This window comes from Apteryx mantelli, chromosome 2, assembly GCF_036417845.1.
Source record: "Apteryx mantelli isolate bAptMan1 chromosome 2, bAptMan1.hap1, whole genome shotgun sequence".
NCBI lineage: Eukaryota > Metazoa > Chordata > Aves > Apterygiformes > Apterygidae > Apteryx > Apteryx mantelli.
Genome location: NC_089979.1, coordinates 171,127,772 through 171,151,013, shown reverse-complemented (window position 1 = coordinate 171,151,013; position 23,242 = coordinate 171,127,772). Strand labels below are relative to the sequence as shown.

Below are 23,242 nucleotides of genomic sequence, written 5' to 3'. Positions count from 1 at the left end.
AGTGACACAATGTGTGACTTTAAGGGACTGGACAGGGATAAAGACCCGCGCTGGTGATTTATCTTGCAGCAGCCACCTCTTGTCTGTCTGTCTGTCTGTCTGTCTGCTTCTCTCCCTTTCTAAAACAGCCCACCAACATGCCCCCGAAGAAGCCTGAACCTAAGAAGGCCGAACCTAAGAAAGAAGAACCCAAACCAGCACCAAAACCACCAGAACCAGAGCCCCGAAAAGAAGTTGAATTTAACCCAGCTTCTATCAAAGTACGTATGTCTTAACCTGGTGCAGGAGGGAGCAGCCAGGGCTGATGGGGCGTGGGTTGGTGGTGGTTCTGGCTGTGGTGCATTGAATGCTGAGATGACTCTGTTTGAAAATAGCACTTGTTTTTTGGCAGAGCAAGGAGCAAAGGGTATTGCCCAGCTTGTCCCTTCTCATCCTCAAAGTGACAAATTCCATTTCCTGCAAGCTTCACTGACCTCAGCAGGAAACTTAAAGGTGCTGTGCAGAGAATATTGCAGGTTTTTTATATTATATCAGGAAGCCTGGACTGTACTTTCAGCTGGCTGATGACTAGCCAACGGCCAAGGCCACGTGGTGGGCTAGCAGTGGGCTCAGAGCATATTTTGGATCATTTGTGCTTGCCTGCAATGCACTAGGTAGAGCTCACTTCAATATCGCAGGGTTTGTTCTGCAAAGGAACGAGCCTGAGACTTCCTTAACACGAGCCGGTGAGACCGCATGTGGTTTTCCAGAAAAGCCCAATGGACTGTCAAAGCGACTGTGTGTGAGTGTGTTTTGGAAAGCAGAGAGAAACTCAGGCAAAAATCTAGGCTTTCTGAATGATCTCTTGCTTTCAGGGTCTCTTCCAAAGATTCCCCCAAGAGACATGAGCCCTCTCCCGCTCCTTCTTCCTCAGAACAGTCTCTGCTGGAAAGAGCTGCTGTTGGCCTCAGCAGGGTTTGCTGAAGTCTTGCTCATAAGCATAGGGGCAGCAATACGTTTGCAAAGGCACTTCTGAAATAGGTTTTGAGTGAATTTGGGCCACTACTCTTGGCCATAGAAATCAGAGACCTTGAGTTGCCTGACTGACATCTTTTGCCCTTAGAACAAACCACCTGACTGACAGTGAACTGCCAACATTTAGGAAATGGTCACAGTTTTGAAGTTGTGAAGTAGGTAATTCCAGTGAAATGATATTGGAAATCTGTTTCTCCTTCAAAAGTTTTTACCCATGGGAGTTGACTCCTCAGCAGATGTTCCAGGGTGACCTTTTTATATCAGAAGAGGTTTCCCTCAAAGAATGAGGAGGAGAAAGAAGTAATATATTCCCACAAAAATGACCATGAAATGGACTGTCAGGTGCTGACTTCTTGATTTATAAAAATGACATAAGCAAATAAAGATCTAAAAATGACTAGTTCCACTTTGCTCTTTCTGCACCACACACATTCACAGGGAACGTCAGAAACCCCTGCATACATCTTTAGGAATGACTTTCCAATATTGTTTTCGCAGTAAATATTTGTGACACATAGACACTGCAAGGCATTATAAGATTTCTTTGCAAAGGGTTTTCCTTTAAGATGGGGAAAAGAGAGGGAGCTCTGCAGCATCTCACAGGCTTTTCTCACATGGAGATTTGGGCCAGGTGATTACCTGGTGCAAGTAAATATAATTATCTTAATCAGTTTACACCAGCTGAAGTCTATCTCATTGCCTACAAGAAAATGGGTGACTATGGGGTGAGTCCTGATCTGTGTTTATGAGGAGCCTGAGAAGATAAGAGAAGCATAGATAAAGCCAAAGAGATGGAGTAGGAAAAGCAACAGAGCTCCCTGGCCATTGATGAGACCAGCTCTTCAGTGCTTGTGAAGAGTGTCTCTGTGAGCCTCTCCTGTTAGCTTGAAAAATAAAGCTCCTCCTTCACGCAGATAGAGGAGCTACTTGAGAAAGTGAGTAAGTTATTCTGTCTCTTCAGTATGCCCTCTGAGCACCACACAAGTGGCCTTGCAGGTGACTAGTAAATCACAAGGGTTACTGAAACTGTCTGCTCCTTCTGCATGGGATTCATTCTTGTAGCTGGGATTTTCTAACAAAGGAAGCACACAGCAGGGCTTTTTTATGGCTTGAACCATGAAAAACTTTCAAACTTTTTGCTTTGAATACTGATGCAAAAGAGCAATTATCTATTATTATATCAAGAAATAGAATTTGGTGTACAAGGAATTAAATTTTGGCGTAGTGTTTAGACTATTCACGCCAATGTTCGTGCCGTGCTCTGAGAAAGGCTTACTCTGTGACCTTGGGCAAGTGGTAGGTGGTGGGATTCAGCTCGCTATTAATGTCTCTGTACTTAAAATTCCTGCACTGTAAGAGGAGGAGAGGGCAATTGCAATAACCTCTCTTAGAGGACACAAATACATTCATCTGGGATACTGTGCTGTTGTGGTATGAAGGGTAGCTAAGTGCAGTAGCAAGATGAGTTGTAATGAGGAAAGAAAAAAAACCACCCTAGGACTACTCAAAAAATAGACATGCATACTGGCAAACACTGCAATTTCAAAACCATCAAATACATTTTTGTTCAAATAAGATTTGAAATCAATTCACTTCTGCATTTTTTTTAAACTATTCATTCTGCACACTTCTCCATCCAAGTTATTACTTTTCCTTCCAGTGGAATTTAAAATTATGGACTCTCCTAATGCTTTAAAAGCACTTAAAACTATGTATTGAGTTTCTAAAAAAGTAAGTAAATCCAGTACTCCCATGGTAACATCTCTTGGTGTTTGTGGAGAACATTCCGTCATCTGATATATACAAAACTGGACAGGGAAAGCACTAGTAGATGTATGGTTTGGGTCTGGGGTGGTTTGCTTCCCAAAACTCATAGCAAGGGGAGGTGGTATTCTCTAGAGATGTTTCCCTGGGAGTTTTTCAATTAAATGTTTTTCATCAAAAGTGCTTTTGTCAAAATTGAAGCTATTTGCGCACAAGGGCTGGGTCTGGCAAATATATCTCTTCCTGTTTCATAAACCTAGCTCTGGTGGAGCTCAGGCCATCTGGTGTAGATCAGAATACCTCCCCAGATCATTGTACAACATTTGAAAAAAATGCTTTAATGAGTTTTGAAATTCTCCAAACATCCCATTTCAGCATTCCAGGATGAAACTGGTTTTTGTTTTCATGCAAAAGATAATATACTGTTGAAAACTGGGAAGAAAACAAACTTATATCAAAACAAAATATTAAAAATTATTGAAATGCAATGTTCTGATGGGAATGCCTCAAATTATCAATATTTATTCTCAGATTTTATTATGCAATTTTGTATTTGGAGTTTTAAAACTTTTGCAATCCAATTTTAGTTAAAAAAAACAAACAAAAAACCCCTCAAAATGAAAACATTTATGTGAAAGGGAAAATTACTTCTCGTTTTGTTTTCACTGACTGCTATATTCTACTTGCACAGTAATGGTCCAAAATTGTATCAGATTTTTCACATTGTTGTCTTCTGGCTGCTTCATGGTCAAGGTCAGGGTCTATGTTTGGTTCTCAGCTATGGTGGCCTAAATGTGGGTTATACCCCCTTAAGTAATGGAGCTATTCTAAAGTTTAAAGTTGCCTTCTAAAGTTTTAATGATACATATACATACATATCCCAGCAGGATTTGGCCCAATACTTAGAAATTTGCAAGAGAGATTGGATGGGATTCAGTATTGTTTGAAACTCACAGAAAAGGTGGTGTTTTTATTTCCATAATTGTATGGTTCAGCCTATGAGGAAGTTTTTTTTTTTTTTAAAAAGTTTCACTAGAACTTTCCTTGAACCTCTTCCCTTTAGGGAAGAGATGGTCCTACAGACATTCTGGAGCAAGGAGGTTGTCTTTTTCATTTATCCAGCCTTTATTCCCATTTGACTATTGTCTTCTAATAGGGGAAATATTTTGCCAGAAATAGACTTTGCTCTTGTGAAAAATAGTAAGGTTAATGCTAAACAGGAATAATCTTTCAATCTGGTGGACACAGAAAATGGGATCAGCTCACCTAGCCTTTGGAAAGCTGGTCACTGCCCCTAAACAGATCATATATAATCAGCAGAAAAAAACTTTTTTGAGGGTTATTCAATGCAGCAGTGCTGGACGCCTATACTGGGATGGATCGAATCACCCTTGGGAGATGCCGATCTGTTGATTAAAGTGGGAAATGAGACAACTATTTGAGCACCAATGTATCAGCAGCTAAAGTTAGCTGAGATGATGCGTCCCCAAAGTCCATTGAGCCCTGGGTATAAAAAGGCAGATGGAGACAGTTGGCATATGTGAGGACTTGGAAGGAACACCACTTACCATATGCAGTTATGCTTAATAACTACATTTTCCTGGGCTGTCATTTGAGATGCTTGTTGTAGCAGTATGCAGTCATATAGGTGCCTGGGGGAAAAAAAAATAAAGCAGGCGTAGTTTATTTTTTGGAGTACTGTGATCTTGGAGCCTTGTGAAACCTGTTCTCCTCAGAAAGCCCTGCAGGCTTCTGAACATCTGCAGGGATGCAAAAAATAAAAGCTCCTTTCCTTTTTCTGCAAGAAAAGATGCGAGAGCAGCTGGGGTGGGAGCAGCCACGAGGGAAATGTGCAGGCACCAATACCGATGAGGTCCTGTCTGGCTTGCATTTTCAGCCCCGGAGCATGGAGCGTGCCGTGGTGCGATGGTGGTGCTGCAGCAGGGTAGCTGGGATGCAGGAGTGCACCTCTGTGCAAGTGTGAACCGGGACAGCGTGCGAAGATTTTTGGCTAGACGCTGGGGGAAGAAAAGCAAATATCCCTTGGGGGAGAGCGGGAACTGCTTGATTTTCACAGAGATCGATCCCAAAGCCTCTCCCTAAGAAGATGACTATATTTAAGGATATCCAACGCCCAGCTAGTAGGGATTGTTGGAGTGGTTTTAGGTGCCTATGTGAAGAATTCATTTTGGGATGAAGTGACTGAGATGACTGTATTTCAGAAGTAGTTGGGAGGGCCTGAACATGGAGAAAGCTGTAGGAGTTAACAGTGGGTATATGGTTGATAAGGTCCTAGAGTGGTGAGTGACAGAGCAGGTGTTATTTTGTGGGTAAAAAAGGATTTTCTTTGAGAGGTGAATGTGTTGTATAAGTGCACATGGGAATGAAAAGAAATGGGCTGTCATTAAGAAATTCAGTTTATGGAAATAATGAATGTCTGAATGCGCGATACTCTATGGGACAATTTTGCATCTCTGTGTGTGGAGAGGTACGTGAGCGGGACGGGTGTTGTATTTGAGGAGTTTGTGTATGGGAGAGTTGGTGTGCGTTCCCTGATCTCTAGAAGTTTTGTAGGTGCATGAGAGGTTTTGGGGACACCTCTGGGGGATGAAGTGTGGTTTGTGTGCGACAGGGAGAAGTATTTTGCTGCATCCATTTCTTCTGTAAGAAAGAGGGGTGTGTGTGTGGAGGGGTGAGGAGTTAGGTGAAAAGGATGATATGTGTATAAGGAAACAGATGTGTTGGTCCATTTGAGAGAGTTTTTGAGTATGGAAAAGTGTTTTATCTGGATGTGAAGGGCAGCAGTCCATGTGCGAGCTGGTGGATGCATGTCTACGCCGGCATGCAAAATTTGGTATTTGGCAGTGGTTAACCTGGTAGCTGACCGGTGAGAGGCGTGCAGAACCCCTTTGCAACAGAGCCCAAGGGAAAGCAAGATGCAACAGCAGTTGCATAGGAAAGAGGGCATGTTTTCTTGTGGGGAGGGGGAGGAAAAAAAAATCTGTTGGAGCCGAGGTTAAGACACCCCAGCACAGACACGATTCGAATCTCAGTGCATTGATGAAAGGAGCCGGATTAGGACCCCTTCCCTCTGGTGCAGAGACAACTGGAGCAGGATAAATGTGGATGTATCATGTTCAACTTGGAAGAAGGTTTCATGTTATGTTCTAGCAAGACATGGGGTAGATGCAGGTCTTAGCCTGCCTGGAAACCTTTCAGGTCTGGCCAAGTTTTTCTTGAGGATGAAGTGGGAAGTCTTTACACCAGTACCCCTGAGCCTCCAAAGATCAGACATCAAGGCAGCTGAACGTGGCTACAGCATAGGTTCAACCTTCCAGTGCCCTCTCACCTTTTCCTCTCTCCAACCTATTTTTCCTCTTGATTTCATTCCTCCCAGGTGTTCCATATTCCCATCATCATTACCATTATTATTATTGGCATCTCAGGAGAAATACTTTTAGAGAGCAATTTCCCTGCTGTGCTCACATATTTGCCAGTTTCTGAAGTGGGCAGGCACTGGTCAGGTTCAAATGAGCCCAAGCTGGGCCTCTTTCTCTCTCAGTGATTTCTTCATGAGACTCTCAAGCACAGAGAAATTTGAGCAGCCAGCCCTTGAGGATGCCCCAGGCAAAAATGACTGAAACCTTGGCAAAAACAGGAGACCCTCATTGCAGTCTTGTGGGAGTCGGTGGGAAATTTTCCCCTTTGATTTTTATGGGATTCACCTCTGAGTCACCATTCTTGCTGTGGACTGGTGCTCTGGCAAGGTGTGAAAACTTGTGAAAACTTAGTGTGGTTTATTTTTGATTTAGCAAGCTGCGAAGGCCTTTTAGGTATGTACTTAAAAATTGGATTGGTCTGGTAGAGTATTTTCAGGGGCTTAGAGGGAAAAAAACCATATTCAATGTATTAATGGTAGGGACTCCTCTAACTCCAGAGAAAGATTTTTAGATGCCACCTATTTTAGATACTGGATACCTGCTTACTTAGCCTACACCGAATGGAAATATGAGGATGAGTGATGGAGGCCAAAGGCTCCTGCATGAGCAGGTGGCATTTCGTGTCACTTAGTGGCTGGTACTTGTTTCATAAGGTTTAAGTTTGTTTAATCATTTAATCTTGTGTCCTGTATGTGGTTTTTGACCCATTCATGCTCTACTGAGCCCAAAGATTTTGGTTAGGGAAAAGGATTTCAGGCCTGATAAGAAAGAAAAAGAAAAGTGAGGTTCAGCTGTCATATTTCAGTTATCTTCAAGTTAGATATTTGAGGCTGAGCTATTTTGTTTAGGCTCCCATTAGTGTCACTGAAGAGGAAAAAGGTGCTTTTAGAAGTTTATTCATTCCTCACCTAAGACAAGCGCTTAAGCTACATAAAATAAAGTGGCAGTAGAGAAGAGGGTGCACTGAGGTGTACAGACATTTAAGCCATGATCTGGATGCAGTTCAAGAGCCTTGCCAGCTCATTTTTGCGCCCTGACCAACAAGAACTGCAAATAATTGTCAGTGCTTTACTAATGAGCACAAGAGCTGGACAGTCCCTGGATCCAAGCCAGTAAAACTGCGCGGGTTGTACTATGGTGTATAGTTCTACCAACTTGGATTTCTGCTAGTTTGGGGGCTTTTCCATGGTATAGATATTAGCTGAATGTTAGCTGTTCTGCCCAAGGCCCTGCTAATGCTCTAACACAAATGATGGAGTTATTCCAAAATCCTGGCTGCGGCTGCCTATGGAGAAGAACAGACCCTCAAGATCCTGGATCTGAACTATCTCTACCATGTTTGGAAGAAAGCCCCACAACCTCTCCACCCCTGGTCCCCATGAAGCTGTGGGAGACCTGACTCCCCTTCTTAGGAATGATCTGATCTGGGGACTTCAGGCCATGGTGGACAGTGATTGCTTGGGCTGGGAGCTGGAAGGGAATCGCCCCACCAGTGCCAGGCCCTCCTGGAAGAATCCCCCTCAAAATTTGTGTCCACCGAGGTCTGTCTCACCTCCACCGCATTGCGCTTTCCTTCTGTAAATGGCATTGCTTTCTCCCACCCTGCCTTGCTCCCTATATGCAATGGGAGGGATGAAGGTGCGATGTTACACACATCGCACACGCACATGTGTGCATGGGGAGGAGAACCACGGCCAGAGGAATCTGCCAAGGCTGTCAGCCTCTCAGAAACCTCCCCAGCTATGAGGCTGTTGTCTTCAGTTAAGGCAGGTCTTTTCTCAGAAGTCAGTGCCTGAGATAGGCTGTATTGCATATAAAATCCAGGCGCTGGTCATGCTCCGAATACCCCATTAGCAATTTGCTCCGGTGCTTCTGGATGGACCCCAGCGATAAGCATAATTAAAATGCCAAGCTGCCATAACACACTTCTAAAGACAGCTCTGCACTTTTATTCTCTCCTTTATTTATCGCGGTCCACGTCACTCCAGAAGTACAGCACATTCCCTGCCAAGCTGGCCATTGTGGGACAGCTTTTAATAGCGGAGAAAGCACCTTTCCTTCTCCTTTTCCTCTCTCCAGAGCAGCTGGCCCAGGTTGACATGAATTTGGCAGCTCGCTCCACAGAAATGAATCGGTGCCTGGAAGGGTAAAGGGTATTTCAGCTTTAGGAAACAATGTGTGGCCTTGACCCGGTGAAGCTTTTCATTTGAGAGGGGATGCAGGATGCTGGCAGCCCCCAGGGCTGAGGAGCATCCTCTGGGAGAGGCCCAAGGTCCAGAGCTGCGCCTTGATGGGTTTGGAAAGACAGGGATGGGGAAACAAGAGAAACAGGGTCAGGTTGGATGAGGGAAGGGACTGCAAGACCCAAACGCTGAGGGAGAAGGTTGTCTTAAGGAGAGAGACTTGGTTCAACTTCTGGTTTTCCTGCAGGCAATTGTGATTTGGTCGTCTGATTTATGCCTCAGTTCCCCTCTAGGGAACTGGAGGATGGTTATCACTGTTCGTCCCTCCTGGCTATTCAGACTGTACTCGGGGGCTGCTCCTCACTGGCTGCCTCTCCGCTTCCTAGCAAAATGCTACCTCGAGCTGAAACCTTGAAGAAATAGTAACACATTAGGCAAACTCATCAAAATACAGCAAAAGGGTTTCTTTGTGGTGTACACTGCTCGTTCTTGGGGCCAAAACCAAACAGCGCTGGAGATCAGAGGAGCTTTCCAGATGAATTTTCTGGGCCAAAGAAAATCTGGCTATCTTCATATCTCTCTCGTGTTCTTAGAGCTGGGTGACATTTCTCATAAAAATACTTCTTTGGGGGAGATTTGAGAAGTGCATTTGGTGACACTAGAGTGTTTTGCAAATGTGCACAGATTTTGCTAAGGGTTTTGTTTTGGGGAAAAAAAAATCTGAAAAAGATTAAAAAACCCCGAAACCTACCAGCTTCAGCTTTTTTACTTAGTTGCATGTTTAATTTTTTTTTTTTAATCTGAAGCAGCTATTAATTTTGGAGGATTCTTTCCTTCTTGCATAAAAAAGACCCAGAAACTTTTAGTGGTTGAAATTTTTTCAATTTGGGCAATTTTTCCCACTCAAAAGTTTGAAGTTGTTCAATACACCCCTAAAATACATAATAGTAAGATTTTTTTTTCTTTCTTAAACTCATTTTTTCTGGGCATTTTCCTCTCCCAAGTCTTCATTATGCACCGGCAAAAAACCCCTCTCCTGCGGTGTCTGAAATCCATGGGGCAGAGTAGCCCAAAAGCAAACCTAAAAACCACTCGCCCTGGTCAGAGGGGTGTAGAGATGAAAACAAGTCAAGTTTTCTATGCTCTTTTCTACTTAGAATAACTCAGTCTGAGTTACAGCACTGAGTAGACCTTGGCCAAGGGCAGCCTAGCTTTACCGAGTTACTTGAAATCATCTAAAGCGAGTTTTTCTGCAAACCTGGCTTTCATCTCCCTCCATATTTCCTCTTGTACACCTGCATTTATCACATCTTCATCTGTCTCTCCTCACATTTATAGGGCTCTTGTCTATGTGTTATTTCCCAGCTGGCTTTTCACATCGGTGTAAAGCACGGAGAGGGCCACTCGCCTTCAAAATTTTGCAAACCAAGGACTTGGTTCCAGAGGATTTGCACTGCCCTCAGCAGGCTGATTTTGAAGCACTTGTTATTATCCTGGTTCATTTTCTCTTCTCAGTCATTGTCTCGGATAAATCAGGACATGAGAGGTTGTTTCTGCTTTGCTGCAGAATGAACTCGGTAGGTTTTAAAAAAGAGGAGATGAGAGCATGACAAGCATGTCCTGTTTGGGCAGTTTCTGGGCTTTTCAAGTGTGTCTGCTGCAGGTCCTAACCTAGAAAGCCCTTATGGCAATACATCCCACCACAGAAATTTATCTTCTGAGATTTCGGCCAGTGCGTTTGGCTGCTCCTCCAACAAATGGTGTGAATGTTGGTCTGGATGGGCTTGTTGGCATGTATACCACTGTGCGCAAGGTAGGTCTGCTTTGATTTATGGATGGGAACTAAGAAGCATATCAATGTGCAGGTCTCATGTTATGGGTGTGTGTGCCAGAGGTGGAAAATAAAGTGAAAACCACCTGAACCCACAGCCTTATGATCTTTCCAACTGACTGTGCTTCCCTGTCTGGCCTTTTGCTCTCAGTTCCTTTTCCTCTTTCCAATCTGTCCGTTGATGAGCAGCAAGTTATTAAAAGCACACTCTGGATATGGAGCAGCTCTGTAAGATCTGCATTTCTCACATAGCTGCTAAACCTCGATCAATGTGGTTTTAATCACCATTTGTGTAATGTGCAATAACTATTAAATTTAAATTAAATGCACAGCTTAGAGCATGCAGAAGGCCCTGGCCAAAGTGCTAACTTTTCCCAAGTTGCTGGAAAGCTGGACTGTAGAGACAGATTATTTATTTTGCTCATAAACTAGTCAAATCTTAACTTGGAAGAAGGAGAAAAAAGTCAAAAGTAGACATAGGAGGAACAGGGATGGGGAGATTCTTAGCAGAAACAGAACCTTGGTAAAGATGTTAGCATTTGGGCAGAGGTACCCTGGTGCCCTCATCCTTTTGAGGGGTGATGCTGGCCAAGGGCAGTATGTTGCTGGAGATACCCGCTGACCTTGCATTGCCTACATAAGGCACCCAGGCAAGTACCCTCAGATGCAGATGGCTGAAGTTTGGACTCCCAAATGAAGGAATCCTTCGACTTTCCTGTGCAAGCCCAATGGGGACCAATATTTTGCATCCCCGTGAATCCCTACGTCTTCCTAAAGCTGCGCTGGTTCTGAGTGGTTTTACGCTACAGAGCTTTCTGCTTTTAGACAAATATTGAGCTCCGCCACCTCCATCCTCTCTCCTTGCTCAGCCCAGAGACTCAGCTGTTTGCTCAGACTTTGTTGTAAGGTTTCCAAGCGGCAAAACGACTGGTTAGAGCTCAGGTATTATTAAATCCAGCAACAACAAAGCAATGTCAAAGCATATTTCCTAACAGTATTTATATTTTATATATATAAATTATTTTTCTATATATATAAATTTATATATATTATCATATGCCAGCCAGTGTAAAGATGTGGAAAGAAATATGGGAAAGGAAATGGGAGTAATATTAGTAGAGAGGCAATGCCAATATAATCCCCAGATTCTTTTTTTCCTCCTCCTAAGCCAATTTCCTTCTTGAGTTTAATTTCACGTCTCGTTGTATGCATGCATCTTATATGGCATCATTCCCTCCCTTCTCTCTCCTATCTGCAATCTGAATCCTAAAAAAGCAGACAGGCAGAAGAGGCACTTGACTAAATTTAAACAGAAAGCATTATGCTATGTGCAGGGTATGCGGCCAGCTCGCAGCCCGGCTCCTGTTGAGGAGCTGGTTGGGTCCCCGAATCCTGGCCAGAGCTCAGAGTAGTTGCCGCCGGGATCAGGGCTCAGGAGAGTTTGGGATGCTTTTTTTTGTGAATGCTAAAAATTAGGGACTGATTCTTAGCAGCTGTTGATCAGCACAGCTGCCTTCAGCTGCATGATCTGCCTGTGTCCAGCAGGCCCAGCACAGGCAGATCTGCCCAATCTGGGTGTATTTCTCTACAGGCAACTGAATCAAAGTTTGCCAGGGGGAGATCTGAGCCTCTAGAGTTAAATAGATTAGCGAAGATTTGCACTGGTCCTTTATGAATGATGACCTCTCGCTTCTGGCTTCTCTGCCTGCCTTGGTGTGTATGTATGGTTGTGAATGTGTGGCTTGTGCTGATGTATATTTTGCATACGTACATATATATAGTGTCTGTGCTTGTGTGTATACACACATATATATAAATAAAATGCATGTATGTGCATGCATACCTGTCTGTATCTGCATATGTTCATATAAGCGAATATGCAGATATGCATAAGCATACATGTGGATGTGTCAACGTCTTCACCCATACGTGCCCACATGCAGCTCATCCTCTTCTATATATGCACCAGGCATTTATATAACACACATGGCCCTTCGGAGAGATGCCCAAACGGCAGACCGGGGACCCGTGCCCCCTCTCCAGCCCCCCAGCAGGGTCTGTGCGGCCAAACACCGCAGCCAGCCCTGGCCTGGGGAAGGAGCATGAAATCCAGCCCTTGACCCATCTGGAGCCAACACAGCCTCCAGCCTGCAAAAGCCGGTCAGCTCCAGCACGCTTACGCAGCCGGAGCCCAGAATAGCAGCGGTGACAATCCACTGACCGTATTTTCTGGGAAGCGGCGGAACATCGCGGCCACCGGGCAGCCGCGGCTCGGCAAGGAGGCTGCTCCGAGGAGCAACCTTGCAAAAACAAGCCGCTTTGCGACCCGCCTGGCCTTAGCAAAACAGCACTGGGGAAGAGTGAAATGAAATAAGGCTTAGAGGGAACCCAGCTCAGCCTGAGAATAAATGCTGAATGCTTGCAAAAAAAAAAGGCGATAAAATATTTGCAAGGAAAACAGCTCAGACTTTTCAGCGTTTGTGGTTAGTGCTGACTGATAGGTAACAGTTGCAGACTGGCAGGGGGTAAAAATGTTCTCTTTGATTTACTGGTTCAAAAAAACCCAAACAAATGCAACCCCTCACCCCCCTCTAGAGATGAAATGTTATCGAATGTCATGCTGCTCGGTGACCACACTTCATAAACGCTGTTTTGAGTCTGCCTCCAGCATCATCGTATATGGGAGACGATAGCTGGGAAATAGCTGTAATGAGTCCGAAAGGGCGCTCGGTGCTGAGGCTGCGGGATGTGCCCGAATCCTGGGCTCCTCGCCTTTGCTCCCGAGTGAAACTTGTTTTTCAGTGTCCCCTTGCAGGCTCCGTTGAAAACGCGGCCTGAGAAAACAGTCGTGGGTCAGAGCGCTTGTTAATGTCACCCGATTTTGGACCTCGACACCGCTTTAAGTGGATCAAATAAACCCAAAACAAAACTCTGAAACATCAATTCCAATTGTGTTCTTAGGAAACCTCAGATTTGGCTTCTTTTTACATAAATAAATAAACTTCATAGGGTGAATCAAACAAAAGACCTCCAGCAGACTCTAGTGAATTGAGAGCAAAAGCTCCTGGTGGTGGCCAAGAAAGGGAAGCTTTTTTTTTTTTTCCTTTTTCTTTCTTCAATCAAATATTCGAAATTTTGATAAAAGGTCAGGATTTGAAGTTTCCACTGTCCTGACTGACCCTCCAGCTGGAGCTAAGCTTTTCACATGTGAGCTCCTGGGTGATTCGGGGATGGGTAGGAGCATCCAGCACGGCTGTGGTTGCACAGCGAGATCAGAACAGAGGATTTCTCAGCTCACAGCGAATAATGTCCTGCTTTGGAAAATAATTAAAAGCAAAAAGAAAACAACCCCCACTGGAAGATGCCAAGCGGATCCCAGTGGCAGAGGAGTTTACGCTCGTGGATTTGCTATGGGGATCAGTTTGACCCGTTCGAAACCGGGGCTGAGTTACAGCGTGATTATTTTGGGAGAGGCATGCGTGCTCAGCCTGCCAGCTCTGCGAAACAAAAGCAGAGCTCTCCCAGCTGCCGGCGCGTTATCGCAGTGACTCTTCGGAAGAGGCAGCCTAATTCCCCCCCTTTTTTTTTCCCAAGGCAGTTGCAGGGTGAGTGGTGTGACGTTTTAAATCACGCAGCTGTGACTGGTGGTGCTACCAGGAGCTGCAAGTGCACGGACCGGAGGGAGGTGTTATCCCGTCCCTGGGAAGGTTGCTCCATCCTGGTGCCAGCCCCACATTGGGGATGGTGATGGCTGCAATGCAGGTGGTGAAAAAATAAAGCTTTGTCAGAGCTGTCTGCATCATGTTGCTGTGTGAGCTGTAGCATCAGTCTGGCTGCAGCGTGCGGCTGTGCTGGTGCATATCTCACGTTAGCTTAAAATTTTCTGTGCAAGACACCGAAGCTTTTTTGTGCGTGGGACCTCATTGAATAAGAGCAAGAATTTCAGCTCCCACATCCAAAACCCACTCCGGTGGCTCCAGGAGATTTTGTGTTGCAGGGACCTTTCTACTGCATCTTGCCCGAGACCTGTCAAGCTCATTTCACACCGGCCAACCAAGAACCTCCCACGGTCTCATTCGCTACTAGCATGACCGGCATGTCACTCAGCGACCTGGAGGAGTTACACAACTGTGTCATTCGAGACCAAAATTAGTTCAGCAAAGGGTAGTTGTTTTTAGGCTTGGTGGGGGAATTAAAAAATTAGAAGAAATCAGCTTGAATTTTCAGGATGAGGTTTCAGTGACACAGAAAAGCCCACAAAAATTCTTTTTTGGCAACTCGGAATGGTTTTGTTCAGTCTGAAAAGAATTGTTTTTGTATGCTTCGGAGTGATCTAATGTAGAGGGAGTGGGATTCTTTAAGTCGATTTTACATGAAAAATACCACTTCAATGTAAAAATGTTTCAATTAAAAAAAATGGAAAAACCACCAGTATTTACAAGAGAAAACATCTGATTTTGGAAAGCCAATGGGAAAGGCTTTTGTGTCAATATAACGAGTAATAACAATAATAATAACTAATAGTACTAGTGCCTCCATTTTTTTCTCACTAAAGCTGTTTACCACGTTACAAAAGTGTTTCACTTTTCCTTGTGCACTTTCCAGCATATCATATTCAGCAAATATTTTGTCTGGTGACTAATTTTCCCTGCCCTGTTTGAGATCTTCTGTCTTAGGATGACCTGACCCCAAGGGGCACAACTCTACTGCTGACTTAAGGATAGCAAAGAGTCTTCCTGTCCCTATGCATGTTGGATTGAGACCTGGGGCCTTTTTCCTGGTTAGCATCCAGGCAGCAGGAGGTGTGAGACCCCATAAGCCCCCAGGAAGAGCTGTCATGAGGTCCCCAAGCTGCACCCTTGGGGTTCTTCTTGTCCCCTTCAGAGACCCAACCCAGGAGCTGACATTTGTCTGCTTCAGGCAGACAGCACAGGCAATGTCTGACCTCCCTAAACCCCAGGCTCCCGTCCAGGTTTTTACAGAGGGTACTTTTTAAATTTTATGATTTCTTCAATGGCTGCGAACATCTGAACAAACATCTGCTGGTGAGGCTGGTGAAAGTGGGGGCTGCAGAGAAAGTGGGAAGCCAACCATCAAAAAATGATTGGAGAATCCGAAACCATGTTGCTACAGGGAGAACGGTCAGTCTACGAAGTGTTTTATATTTCTGGTGCTGGCTGTTGCGGCAAACCATCTCAGTTCTCCAGAGCGGCTGTGTCATTCTCTTGCTGAGGCCGCGGAATTTCCCCTTGTGCTCTGGAAAATTATGGCAACACATTCCCCATCCAAGAAAGGGAGCTATCAATTTATAAACTGTAGCCCTGCCAGAGCTGGGAAAACACCACTATTTAAAACCACACTGCTCCTTCAACCCTAGAAGGTATTTACAAGAAAGAAAGAAGCAAGGGGATGCAAAGTCCTGCCGAGGGGACTGTCATCCACCTCTCTGGCTCAGGTTGAGGGCACAGAGCATCGGCGCCAACTGTGAAGCTGCTCTGAAGACCATGCTGCTCTGAACCCACACCCTGAAGATTTATCAGGCTGTGGTTCCCAGCCGAGCAGGCATTTAGAGGACTGCACTATGGCTGAGCAGATTTACTCTGAGATATTGAAGTTGAGGGTTGTGTTGCAACCCCTTCCTTGGGGAAGAAACCTTGTGGGTTCCTCAGATCCATCTCTCCTCAGTCTGATTCTCCATAGTCTTTCACCTATCACCTTTACCACTATGCACCTACCCCAGTTTTCCCACTCTACAGCTTTGTGACCACCTGGGATGTGACACCCCATGGGGTGACTCTGAGACCCAAACCAATTCTTCCTAAGCCCGGACCAGACACAGGTTCTCACACAAGGCTTTTACATCCAGTTCTTGAGGGAGCAGGTGAATGAAAAGCCACAACATGGCAGACCCGGTCCAGCCTTATTCCAGGCTAAAGTAGGGACCTGCAGTCCATAAAGTCTTCTGAAGTTATAATATAAGAAATGGTGATGTCCTGCTGTATTTTTTCAGGCCTTAGGAAGCCCAAATAAAAGAAAGACTCAGAGTGACCAGCTTCTGCCTGATAAGAGTGCAGGTTGATGAAAAAGTGTTTTCATATTTCCCTGTGTAGCGACATTATCTGCATAACCTTGACTAAGACTTTGCCTCGGTTTCCCCATCTTGAAACACAGCCTTATTTTTTGAATGAAAAGCTTCACTGGTTCTTACCTGGCAGGGGAGACACCATGATCAGGCAGGTGGTTTTCCCAGGGCGAGGCTCACCCCTTGCACTATGGGTGTGCTGACCCCTGCGATTTCCCGAAATGTGGGAAACTTGACTGCATAATTTGTGGTAGTGGGGGACTGCATTTGCGCTCTCCCCTGTAAGTTTTTTTAGGGAGGAATAACCCCACGCACCAGTACAGGTTGGGGGTTGACCTGCTGGAAAGCAGCTCTGCGGAGAAGGACCTGGGAGTGCTGGTGGACACCAAGGTGACCAAGAGCCAGCAATGTGCCCTTGTGGCCAAGAAGGCCAATGGTATCCTGGGGTGCATCAGGAAGAGTGTTGCCAGCAGGTCGAGGGAGGTGATTCTCCCCCTCTACTCAGCCCTGGTGAGGCCCCATCTGGAGTGCTGGGTCCAGTTCTGGGCTCCCCAGGACAAGAGGGATGTGGCACTACTGGAGCAAGTCCAGCGAAGGGCCACAAAGATGATTAGGGGACTGGAGCATCTCTCTTATGAGGAAAGGCTGAGAGAGCTGGGCCTGTTCAGCCTGGAGAAGAGAAGGCTGAGAGGAGATCTTATTAATGTGTACAAGTATCTAAAGGGAGGGTGTCAAGAGGATGGGACCAGACTCTTTTCAGTGGTGCCAAGCGAGAGGACGCGAGGCAACGGGCACAAACTGAAACACAGGAAGTTCTGTGTGAACATGAGGAAAAACTTCTTCACTGTAAGGGTGACAGAGCACTGGACCAGGTTGCCCAGAGAGGTTGTGGAGTCTCCTTCTCTGGAGATATTCCAAACCCGCCTGGATGCGATCCTGTGCAACGTGCTCTAGGTGACCCTGCTTGAGCAGGGGGGTTGGGCTTAGATGATCTGCAGAGGTCCCTTCCAACCTCAACCATTCTGTGATTCTGTGATTCTGTGATTCTGTGGTTCAGCTGAAAATAATGGCTCATTTCTATCTTAACTTCACCTTCATTATTGGTGTAGTTAAATATTGCAAAAAGGTCAACAGTTCAGTGCTCTGTTTAATTCCCCCAAAACAATATATTTTCTGCCATTCCAAAAAAAACCCTGTCATTTCAGGTCAACCTGAAGTAATTGAGTGTCTCCTGAAAACACTGGGGACCAACCAGGAAACTGAAAACACAAGGTATCTGCAGAGTCTTATGTCTGGGTTTCTGTCCTCCACAATGTCAGTATATTTTAGCTGTTCCTCATGAAGTCCAGGTGGTGCAACATGTAGTGTCATGGGTCACAGCCCATGTCCTAGTCAAGTGTCTGTATGCTGTACAGTGCCTTCCTACCATCAGATCACGAGCTGAACTAGAAATAACCAGAATGTCTCTAGGACAACGCTGGGAATAAAAGGTAGATGTACCAAAAGAGTTTCAGAAGACAGAAGGCCTGGGAAGTCAGGAGTGACTATCAGACAATAGTGAGGTGATGGAGGTGAATGGGACTTGGCTGTGTGCCCATGGGCAGTGGAGGAGTTTACATGTATCACAGTTGTTTTGCGCAGAAAGTGATGGGAGACGGAACACTGTGTATTAATAGGTTTAAAAAGGTCTTTGTTTGGGGGGAAAAAAGCTTGTGGAAGACAAATGTTGTCTCAACACAGTGATACTGATCTTGATGGCCTTCTGGGCCTCTTTCCATCTGCTGCATTTCTGCTTCCTAAATCGGTCTCTGAAGAAAACCCTTCTCCTCCAAAACTAGCCCTGCCATGGCTGAGTAAAAATCTTGCTGTTTGTATTAGGATTCCATAGAGTATTATGAAAAAAAAGAAGAATATTGTTTCTATTCTGTGGGGGGGTTCCTTGCTAGCATTTTCTAAATGCTTCCCCCCACATAACCTCCTGGTTGCTGGTTAGCAACAGTTTTATTAATAGGACTTCTTTCAGACTAAGTTATGACTGTGTTATCATGCACAGTGTTATGTGCTTGACTGAGATATTATGGGTTTATAAAAAACAAAAATTCCCTGAGATAAGAAGCTGTGAACGACGTAACAGCTCCAAGGGGTGCACCTCTCCAGGTCTTTCTTGGATGAAACCAGCATAATGCCACGGTTTAGGCAAGGGAACAGTAGCATTAGAGCCACAGCTGATGCCACTGGCTGGCCAGGTGATAATCCCCTGAAGCCAAGATTGCTAAAAGAGCAGGGAAGCTGGCATAACACTTCCCATTCGCTATGGAAAGTATTTTACTCAGATGCCTAGTGTCTGCAAGGGACATATAGCACAACCAGCACATCGGGACAAGCAAAAGGAGGCAAGTCAGAGTCAAAGGCAGGTTTAGCAGTCGGCAGCTCTGTCTCTCATATGGGTTTGTAGCAAATACAGCCACCGTGAGCCTTGGTGCTCTAAGCATGTGGCTTTCGCAAGAATGCCCTTGCCTTAAAATCTCAGTGGCCAACAGAAAAAATGCCAGGGGAAAACTGAACTCTTCTGAAGCGTCAGTATATTAAAAACAAATGAACAAACAAAACCCTAAGGGAAATCATCCTCGTTTACTTCCAAGGAGCTGGAGAATGCAAAACTGTATCTGGGAAAGGAAATTTACTTTAATACTGTAAGTTTTGCACCCTCCAGCTTCGGGCAATGAGGGCTGCTCTGTTGACTGAGCTCACTGAAGTGTGGATGCTGCTGGTGTGCCAGGGGTATGTGCCCAGGGGCAGGAGCAGACCTGGGCTTTGGAGCTGCCTTTGGAGGCTTTTACTCCCTTGGATGCTGATTGCAGAGGAGAAGCAGAAGGTCTGGGTATGGGGCCACAGTTTATGGCTATAATGTCTCTGTGCTCAGTGCCTGTGGTAGACAGATGCAAGCCATCAACAGTCTGCTGGTGTAATGCTTCTGGCATGGACCCCAGACCCCAGAGGCAGGGACTCCTTTGCCTACAGCTTGTCACAGCCTGTCCCCATATTTATAGCCTCTGCTTGGGGTCCCTGGGGTGGTTGCCCTGCTGTCCTCCTGGGCAGCTGCACCCTTGCTCTTGTCTCTCAGAGATGGCTTTGGTCTTATGTGCTCCATGATGTTCTGAGGGAGAGGGGAAGGGAAGCAAAACCCCAACCGTCTTTAATCTAAATATAGTCCGGAGGCAGAGTTCGTTCCACCCGCCTTCAATGATACCTTGTGGCCGAGTAAATGATGACTTGCCTTTCCCTACAGCTCCATGGTGGTATGTGTGGAGAGGGGAGAAAATAGCAGCAGCTGCCGCCCACACATCTGTGCTGCTTTCCTGAGAGGAAGCCGTGCCTGGGCGGTAGGTCTGGTCAAACCGTCTGTCACCACCTTGCCAGCTGTCATGCAGAGTCCTCCACTACTGGGTGGTGTTTTGTAGGGCCATGATTAGAGGTGAGGCACGCTCAGCCTTTCAGTTCAAGCCTCCCCTTTAATCTGGCCGTGGGAATTTGCAGTCGTCCTATTTTGCCCTGGCCCAGCTTCTCCTGGCCTGCCATCTGCCAAAGGGCTAACTCAGGCTTTCTGGGTGGAATTCACCATTAGAAAAGGACATCCACATCTGCGCTGGTCACCCAAGCTGCTTTTTTTGTCAGTGTAGAGTTAGTTAATTGAGCCACTCAATGAAGATGAGGCCATAATTCATCTCCTCCTCAAGTACAGGCCTTAAACAAGTTAAATCGTGCCCTAGAAGTGCCCACTCCCCTCTGCTGATATAAAGGGAACGTGGAGCAGCTGGCACATCTAGATGTCTGCGTATAGGCGTAGCTGAGATGAATCCTTTCCCAAGAACAATTCATCATAGTGGTTTAAACACAAACTGCCAGCAGCTCTGGTCTTATTTCATCCAGTCTGCCTATCGAAGACTAAATAAACTCCATATGCAATTGGCTTAAGTAAAGCCCTCAAAGCTTGATATAATTAGACACACTGGGCATAAGGCTGTATGCTGACAGTGCACCTGTAAAAATGTGTTCCTTGAAGGGAATTAATCTGAGGTATGTGGATTTGGGATAGGACCCAATCTATATGATTATAATCTTCATGACAGGGATGTGTTTGGATCCCTCAGCATGTTAGAAAGGGGAAGAGCATTAATATTCTTTCAGGGCTCCTTGCTTGCATTCCCTAAATGCTTCCTTCCAAAACCTGTTGGCTGCTTGGTTAGCAACTCTTTTATTGATTGGATATCTTTCAAGATAAATTATAACTGAGAATTGCAACAAAGTGGTAAACCCCTGAATGACCTAGTTCACATAAGGATTGAACAGGTCAGACAGAAATACAGAGGCCCGGTTTTCAACACTTGCAGAATTAGTGTTGAATCCTCTCTTCTGAGTGCACCAGATGTTTTCTGATTCCTCCTTCTCCTACACCGGAAGATGCCTGAAGTTCCTGGGAAACTTCTTTTGGGGATACAGATGCCTACAGGCACCTTAGCAAGATACCTTGTATGCTCAGAAACACTGTGGTAAGGAGAGATAGGCAGGGGACTGGGAGGAAGCATGTGGAGATGAATGTTTGGTCTGATGGATTAGGGACACTTCAGTGCTTAAATGAAGTACATAAACGAATAAGCTGGTGTTTTGGCATTTTCTGCCAAGGCAGCCTAAGCCGGGAAACCCCTCTGCACCAAAGAAATTGTCTTCAAGACTGGCTAGCACTGGTTATTTCAGAAGTTGATGCAGGATACCCTGCAAGTGGGGGTCTGGGAATCACCTTCCCTCAGGGACATTCTCAGCCACCAATAATGACAGATAATTAGAGTTGCCTGGAAGGAGTTTCCTATCAGAGCAGGCAATGTAAAGACAATGACATTGTATCAAGCATAACAGAGGCCAGTGAAAAGAGCATTGGATGAGTCCTTTAATTTTCTGCTGGTGAGTGTTTTTCTCTTCCCATGACTTAATTGTCTTGTCTAAAAAGTGGAAATGCTAATAGTAATGATTATCATTGCTCTAAAAATGCTCTAAAACATGCACACAATCAACATTGGGCTAGAAGATGGTATTTTCTTGAGGGATAGGTGGCGGAGAGGTGCAAATTCTTCAGGGAGTATCTACACTGGGAAGAGAAAGACCTTGCAGTGAATTTGCAGGATACTTATTCTGGAGCCATGTGCTGTGACCAACAAGATACACTGCTAATACCTGCCAGGAGCTGGTTTGCAACATAGCATCTAAAAGCATAGGTAGAGTGAATTTTGGTCTGTCTGTATCTGCCCCATAGGCGTGTGTCCTATGAATGCTAGAGCTCCTGGTGCTGCTCAGGTATTTTGAGGCAGGAGGCCAGCTGGGAGCTGTCCACCAAGGTCTGGGTGGAAGGAAGGACCTGGAATTGTAATATCCTCACACCTCACAGCTGTCCTGGCTGCAGAGTTGAGGGAGTTGTCTACAGAGGGTCTAGACTGCTTTTGGGGTTAGATAACAGCTCAGTTATTTAATAGTGTGGAGATCCTGACTAGATGATGAAGGACTATGTCCTGTTGTATTTCACCTTGAAACGAAGAAGGGGAGAGTTCGCTTTTGTGGTTCTCACGATGCCTTTGCTCCACTGTAAGCCTTTGGCTGCTTTACTACCAAGGAGCAAAATATAGTATTAAGGAAGCAATGAGAGATGGTCAGGTTCATAAGGAAGTTTGACCCAAAATATGTGGGGCTGTGCATATGTTGCGGGGAAGAGGGTTGTATGTGCCCATAGCAGAATGCTTCCAAGGGTGTGTGCTCGTGCATTGCTAAGTCTATACCTATTGTAGCTTGCATATGTGTATTTGCACGTCTGTGCATACTAAGATATGTTTTCTCTTTATTAATGCATTCACTCTAATGGTGATCTGCAAATCTTCCTGTGCTACAGGAATGTCCCTGTCAGTAGAGACATCTACATTGTTGGTATTCTCTGAGTAACAGGTATGGCTGACTCCCTCACTAAGGGCAAAAAAGGTGATATTTATTGGTGTGAGTGGAGCAAAACGTGGATCTTAGGTCACCAACCTCCCTGTTGGGAAGGGTACAAGTACCCTTGGGAAGGGTACAATAACATGGCAAGAATGCCCCAAAACACTCTCCTAAACCTTGATCAAGGACCTCCTGAGCTAAGTATTTCTGTATATTTAGTAAACCTCAATGAACTTCCCTTGCAAGAAGTGGTTCCATCTCCCTTTGCACACGTGTAGACTGAGAGCATCAACGGTATCCTGTGATGGGGAGTTCCACAATTCAGCTGTAAGAGTGAAGAACCACATCCCTCACTTTGCTTTGAGCCTGAGTCCTGCTACCCTTGCTTGATACCTCCTAGTTCTTGTGCTGGAAAAGACTGTGGAAAGTAGATCTCAATCTGTCTTCAGATAATCCCCTTTCAGCTAAGCAACCTAGGATTTACCATGGTGCTGCCATAATCATCTCAGGGAAGGGCATCAGCAGCATAGGATGAACTTGGGATAGGGGAAAGAATACAGCAGGGATGTAGGGGCAGCAGAAGGATGGGCAAAGGGCATCTGCAGCCTTGTGGTGGGGGCAGAGGTCCTAAAGGTGGGGCTAGTTGAAAAGGGAAGGTGGAGGAGGAAAGAAGAGGCATCTACAGGCTCCATAAAATAATTTTCTTGGGTTTATGAGCCACTGTAGTCTCTTCCATGGACATCACGAGCACCCAGAACCATAACACAGAGACTAACCTAGAACTTTTATTTTTTTCAGTTTTCTGGTTTTATCTGGCTGTTATTATTTTTCTTTTCTAGGTTGAATTCACCCCTGATCAGATTGAAGGTGAGGAAGATCTGTTTCTCTTCCCTGCAGAGTAAATGCCATCATGGGGAGGTGCTGGCAAGTGTTGGAGTGGACACTGGTGTGA

At 45.4% G+C, this 23,242-nt stretch overlaps 1 protein-coding gene and 1 non-coding gene across 2 annotated transcripts in view; both read left to right on the top strand.

Moving 5' to 3' along the window:
* The first annotated feature begins 137 nt into the window (after window positions 1–137).
* MYL3 (myosin light chain 3) overlaps window positions 138–23,242 on the top strand; it is a 37,653-nt gene continuing 14,548 nt past the window's right edge. The window contains exons 1-2 of the mRNA XM_013943637.2: window positions 138–260; window positions 23,130–23,157. Coding sequence (XP_013799091.1) covers window positions 138–260; window positions 23,130–23,157 — 151 coding nt within the window. The remainder of the gene's footprint in view (window positions 261–23,129; window positions 23,158–23,242) is intronic.
* On the top strand, window positions 16,433–16,596 carry LOC136991461 (U1 spliceosomal RNA). The gene has a single exon (XR_010883618.1). It is a non-coding gene; the product is annotated as a U1 spliceosomal RNA (small nuclear RNA).